Genomic DNA, 6961 nt, shown 5'->3' on the forward strand with positions numbered 1-6961 from the left:
CATGTTTATTATTATCGTATGTGCGTTTATATTCTCTTTGGTTCATATTTTCCTTCGAATGCCGCTCTGAGAATTTGAGTGCCTAAAAAGATCTACCAATAGACCCGCAGTGTGATCAGCGAATTTATTCCTGATGCACATTCTGTGTATTAAATACTCATTGATTGTGGCTTTTCCAGAAACCTTTTTGGCATCTTCAGTTATCTGTTACTTGTAGGAGCATTCGAAAAGTTTTTGTAGATAATAGGTCTGTTCCACGAGCTACACATAGTAACTTTGAGTAACACTGTGTATACACAAGTGCGTTCCACGAACAAATTTGTGAGTAAATGAGAGCATCTGAGAGAGCGTAACATCCCTGTCGAAATTTGAAAATGTTACGCAGACTTTACTCATGCATTTTATATGAAGTAAAATTTGTGTTTATGTGTAAATCAGCTGTTATGGTTTGAATTCAAATTTTTGTATTGTTTGTTTGCGCGGCATTTGTGAATATAAAAAAATTCTGCATTTTTAATTGTAACAATTGTAATAAATAAATATTGAAATGGATAAAACCATAATAAATATTTTATTAAGTGATTTAAGTAACACAACACAACCAGAATATAACGTAGTTAATACACTTCGAGATAGTGACTCTGACGATGATGTAGAATTGGTGTATTCGATATTACATAAAAAAAAAAGAAAACGTGTGTGTATAAAAAATTATATACAAGATGTTGTTTACAAATATGACGACAAGGAATTCAAAACTCATTTCCGCATTTCGTGGATCCTTTTTAATTCTTTGGCTATAAAATTTCAAAATAGTACCGACTTTATTGCACTGCGAGTAAGTGAGCTGAACATTTCTTCAGAAGCTCACGTTGCTGTTTTTTATGGTTTGCTGGTCACGAAGCATATTGTTTTAGAGATTTATCAGATCGCTTTAATCTTTCTTTATCGTCAGCAAACCGAGTTATAAGAAGGATGAGAACTTTCTTTAGCAACATATGTCCGGATATAATTGCATGGCCTAGCACATCAAAAAAGGAAGAAGCAAGTACATTTTTCCGAAGCTTATGCAATTTTCCATAAGTTATAGGTAAGGATTTATGTGCATATTAACGCTGCATATATATTAATACATGTTACTTTGCAGGTTGCCTAGATGGCACTCGTATAACTATTGATCCTACTGGAGATCGTAAGGACGACTACATTGACAGAAAAGGAAATATTTCATTATGCTTGCAAGCCATCTGTGATGAAAACAGAAAATTTATTAGCATATTTGTCGGACATCCAGGCTCCTGTCATGACAGTTGGGTCTTACAAAACTCTCCTATTTATATGCGACTACCATCGAAGTGTGGAGGTAAGTTCTTTGGAAAAAGAAATGAGATTTATTAAAACCTCTTACGTTTACAGAATACTATCTACTGGCTGATTCCGCATACCCCTGTACACAACACATCATTACGCCATATAAAGACAACGGGCGTCTTACTCGTGCACAAAATAATTTCAATAGAAAATTGGGGTCAGGTCGAATACTAATAGAAAATGCATTTGGTATTTTAAAACAACGTTTTAGACAGCTACTGTGTCACTTTATAAGAGTATGTTGTGTTTTGCACTATCTTGCAAATGGAAACGACTTAGAATTCACATTTTCAGAACAATCTGAGGAAGATAATGATGTCAACAACCAGATCCCTTTTAGATCAAGTATCGTTAGAGATTCAATTTGTAATGAATTACAAACACAAAATAACTTGGATTAAAGTGTTTATTTGTATATTGCTTATTTTTCATTAATTAATTTTATTAATATTGCAATAAAGAACTTAATTCTAATTAATATATTAACATCACATTTTATAAATATATACTTAATTCTATCTTAGCTTTAAAATTACATTATTTAAATAAATTTTTAATTCTAACTAAACATAAAGACTATAATATTAAAAGTAAATATGTTTTTAACATAATGTGTCCTAATAATAATAATATGTAATATATTAAAATAAGTTTAAAAATAAATAAATATAATATATTAATTATTTTATTATTAATGTGTTTGTCTGTTATTTTTCAATTTCTATTTCTACTGTTTTGTTTTTCAAAAAACAGCCGTTTTCACCAGACTTTACACAAAGCTGTTCCATGAAAATTTGTGTAAAGAGCGTAATCTGGCACTTTATTTGTGTTACGCTCTCAGTTTGTGCTTTACTTCTGTTTTACTCATGGTTTACTATGTGTAGCTCGTGGAACAGACCTAATGTGTTTTAAAAGTGTATAAATAATACCTTGATCAATTGGCTGGAGTAAAGCAGTGGTATCTTTCGGCAAAAATTGCAGTTTGATTTTTAAGAGAAATTGCAAATGGCGTATTGGGTGTGTTGGTGTGTTGGTGTGTTGTCTAAAAGGAGTAGAGCTTTATAAGATAAATTGTTCTCGTCTAAATATGTTTTACTTTCTAAATAGAAATATGTATGAACCCATTCTTCAAACAAGTTAACATTATGAACATTAGAAACACAATGCATAACTAAATACTTGCACATGAACACACCTCTTGATTCAGTGCTACTAAAATCCCACTTTTTTGGTATACATTTGGTCTGCACACTAATTATTTACTCAGAAGCAACTCATATATATACTATACAAAATAATATTATAAATAAATTTTCCAATTTTTCTGAACCGTTAAACGAGATAGTTTTTGACTGTTAAGCGAAACATGGTCATAAATGTGGTTGGACTGTTAGCGAGTCTGCCGTTAAACGAGGCAGCTGTAAACCGAGATATAAGTGTATTAAGCCATGAAAACTTTTGCATTCGCTTAAAAATTTTACCTGTTTGTGTAATAAGTTTACTCATAAAGTTTAAATATTTATATATCTAAAAATTAGGATTAATACTCAATCTTGAAAGTTAGATAGATAAACAGAGGTCACAAATGAACAAAAGATATTAGCATTTCATTGTACCAAGTCACGCTTACAGTTTAATATAAATATATAAAAATTTTGAATGTTTTAAAAACATTTAATTAATGATTATTGAACCACCTTAATTTTATTATTATTTGTTATTATTTTATTATTTATTTATTGTTCTAACTTACAACTATTTATTTTTCTGTATCTGATTTATTTTTAAATTTCGAAATAAACTCTAAATTTGTGAATTCAACATAAATTAACTGTTAGTATATGCAAAATTAAGTAAATATATTTACAATGATAATTCTAATTTCTGTATTATATTATGTAGATCCATTCTGTAAGACATTATAAACGTTTAGTTAAAAAGAAAAAGTAAGAAAAAGGAAAATCTCTTCAAGTCTCTACTAACAATTCCACAAAATAATATTCTTTTATATAAATATGTCAATAAGTTGATATATAAGTATGTTAATATGTTAATATGTAAAAATGTTAATATATAAATATGTAAATAAGTTAACATGTAAATAAGTTAATATTTTAATAAGTTAATATTTAAATAAGTTAATATGTTTAAACACGGTGATTGTATTTAAACTCCTCCGAAACGGCTTGACCAATTTTCATAAAACTTTTTGTGTATATTTGGTAGGTATGAGAATAGGTCGTAAAGTATATTTCATACCGCTAAAGTGATTAGGGTAGCCCTATCCAGCAAAAATATCTTTATTGCTTTAACAAAAATTTTTTTATTTTTTTGACATATATTTTTTTTATATTTTTGAAAAAGAAAAAATTTTTTTATTATTTTATGTAACTACGCCAACAAGTACATCGAGCATTTCATTCACTTCGTTTCTTCTTCGTCTTGCGTTCAAGTACGAGCCAGATATTGAATATTCCATGTCATTGAATATTCAGCGCTTGCTCGCAATGGCATGTATATACCTATGTGTTAAAGTAATTGGGAGTTTCATTTGAAAAATCAGCGTAAGGAATTACCATTCAGCGCTGAAGTATTCGATTGCCTCAGCGCTGAAAGTCCCGCTGGGTATTATTGTGAATCTGATTCATTAACACCGGCATTCGTTAACGAACATACTTATGAATCATTTCTGTGGCGTATGTGAATGAGTATAAGTAGTGTGTGAGAAAAACATTTATATGGATTTAGATTTAGTTTTTTTCGAGTGCGCTTTGAGTGTTAAAATTATGACAAGTTGCAGCTCTCTGATATGATAGTATAAAAAGCTATCATCAAATGAGAACAATCAGTTGCAAGTATATAGGTAAAACAATAAACAATGAGCTGACAAATGTGATGCATTACCAATTTCTTTTATTTACGATCCATACCGTTTCAGTGAAGAAGATTCAAACCACTACTTGCTGAAACACAGATATTATAGTATTCCGTTTTAAAAATAACGGTGGAAACAATATGAGTAAAAAACAATGCCAAAATTTTTTTTGTTTGTAATCTATCCCCAAAAAGCATTTCATATATAATATGGTTTTGTTAATAAAAAAATATTCTAACTAATTTACATGTTTGTGCTTAAAGAATATAATAACTTCTGTAGAACCCTTTTAATTACGACACGCTTAAAAAAATTATAAGCTCAATCTTCTGTCAGTTTACGTCAGCAAATGATCAGCTGTCGTTTAATATGCATGTTTTGCGTTTATAAATTTATATTTTTATAAATTATAAATTCAAGCATGGTCATGGTTTCAAGTAAAGTTTTTTTTCTTTTTTTTACAGGAATTTTTTTTCTAAATTGTCAACAAATATTTGCAAGAAGTAAAACGAATTGATATATTATTAAAAATTTAATAAAACATTTTAATTTCACAGCTCGATATGAGGAGTTTACGTTCAGCGACTGCCTAAATACACTTGCAACTTGTCCAGCTTTCTGCCAAAAACAAGGTTATCCCTACGGAGGCTGCGATTGTGTTACCTTTAAATGTGTGTGCGCAAACATGAATCTCGATTTTTGCCAATTTCAACATAATCGACTACATATATAAAAAAAACAATGAAGTAACCATGGCCTATAATTTTTATTTTATAAATTATTACAATTTATTTATGAATACAGTGATTAAATTTTAACACGAAACATTTCGTAGATTGTCATGCGTAATAGTAATAATTTAAAAAAATATTATATTTAACTATAAAAATATAACAAAGTTATATATGGACATGAAATAAAATTATATATCAAACTTTTATAAATACTCAACAAGAACCTATGGATTATGTAAAATCGCTAATATACACAGAAACAATGAACATAACACATACTTAAAAAAAATTTTTCTTATTCTAACTTAATAAAAAAAAATTACAAATAAAGTTAGCATTTGTAAAATATTACCGAATATTTTAAATAATTTAAAGCTAAATAACTACAGTTTCAGTCGTCTTAACAAATTTTTTTAAAAAAAAATATTTTGTTTACTTTTACTATTTATATCACACGCTTTGTCTTTTTATTTTTTAGTGGCCCGTATTTTTAAAGGACTGCACCTTAGCGTATACCTTCTTGCATCCCGAATTTGTCACATTAACTGTTTCCACAATTTCGTCAAAATCCTGTAGACTCAATGTTATGTTCGCCAACAAAGCTTCTCGCTTTATGCAATCCTTTAATTCGTTATAACCAAAACGTTTAAAATTAATTGTTTTAGTTTGTGGTAAATTTTGCAAGAGATTATAATCTTTTAAATATGAAGCGTCGGATGACATGGTGTTTAAAATGTATACATAAATTATAATAGTATATTTGTTTGCTGCAACCAAATCATTGGTTATTATTTTGTTTAAAGTGTCTGTAACGTATGCAGAATTTGGCTGCAAGTTGTCGATAACAACCAAATTACGTCCACATTGATGAAGTTTTTCTTTTATATTCGCAAGAATATGCATGCGGCTTTCTTTGTTTTTTACATATGCATTCCAAGCATAGGACTGTATATTTTCCTGCCAAGGAAAATATTTTTCTAAATTACGTACAAACAAACTTTTTCCTACACCAACTGCACCAACCACCGCAAGTGAAATAAATCGACTTTCATTACGTAAATATATTTCGAGTTGCTGCAAAACGTTATCCTGATTTATTATATGTTTTTGAATGTTGATAAATAATGTACGAGTATCCAATATGCGATTGCAGTATTCAGCATGACCGTGCGATATTTGCATATATTGTTTTTGATACGTATTTAGGAAATTGTATACAAAGTTCCCATATGCATTAAATCCATAGTATGGGAGTACCATGCTAATTGTTAGAATCACAAATATAAACAAAATTAAAATTTTTCTATCATTTTTTCTCCATTTTTGTGCTATATCGGTACTCCCATTCTCAACAAGGCGGCGTAATTTTCGATGTTTCCTAGGCTTTTTGCGCTAATATTAAAGAAATATAAAAAAGTAAAAATTATTCAAAAATACTACGTAAAATCATACCACTTTTTCAACACCATTATTTTTCGAAATACTCATTTTGAATACATCAAATAACACTTATAAATCTAAAACAGTATTTTACATTGGTTGCGTTACCAACAATTTTAGCGCAATTTTATTTGTCAGATACAGTTTAAAAAATATTTAAACAATTCACAATAGAGCTAATTTTTTATGATATAATCAAAGAATACCTTCCAAAGAACGGAAACTCCGCCCACTTCGAAAGTAACAAAAGAAATTGCTTTTGAAGATGAATTTTTTATAACATTTTGCACATGTATTGAATTCATGTTTCTTAACACGATAACTTTAAATTATACTACGCTTCCACTGCTTACTTAGTAAGGAAGTTAATAACATTGAGCTTTTTGTCGTTTACAAGTTACATAAGGAATGGGGAAGAGCTTTTATATGTCAACAATTTCTTGTTGTACAACTTTTCTTTGTTTACATATAATTTATAAACAGTTGACATTAAATTTTGTATTGTTAAAAAAACGCAGAACATTTAAATAATTTAATTGCA

At 28.8% G+C, this 6961-nt stretch overlaps 2 protein-coding genes across 2 annotated transcripts; one reads left to right on the forward strand and one right to left on the reverse strand.

The window, feature by feature from the left end:
• Positions 1 to 975: 975 nt before the first annotated feature.
• LOC119666479 (protein ALP1-like) lies at positions 976 to 1772 on the forward strand. The gene is made up of 3 exons (XM_038075756.1): positions 976 to 1048; positions 1124 to 1363; positions 1417 to 1772. The coding sequence occupies exons 1-3, from the start codon at positions 976 to 978 to the stop codon at positions 1770 to 1772; spliced, it is 669 nt and encodes a 222-aa protein (XP_037931684.1).
• Positions 1773 to 5332: 3560 nt separating this feature from the next.
• LOC119669436 lies at positions 5333 to 6560 on the reverse strand. The gene is made up of 2 exons (XM_038079326.1): positions 6433 to 6560; positions 5333 to 6372 (listed from the first exon to the last, which is right to left on the reverse strand). The coding sequence occupies exons 1-2, from the start codon at positions 6466 to 6468 to the stop codon at positions 5455 to 5457; spliced, it is 954 nt and encodes a 317-aa protein (XP_037935254.1). The 5' UTR covers positions 6469 to 6560; the 3' UTR covers positions 5333 to 5454.
• Between the last annotated feature and the right edge of the window lie 401 nt (positions 6561 to 6961).

Source organism: Teleopsis dalmanni, chromosome 1 (assembly GCF_002237135.1).
Source record: "Teleopsis dalmanni isolate 2A chromosome 1, ASM223713v2, whole genome shotgun sequence".
NCBI lineage: Eukaryota > Metazoa > Arthropoda > Insecta > Diptera > Diopsidae > Teleopsis > Teleopsis dalmanni.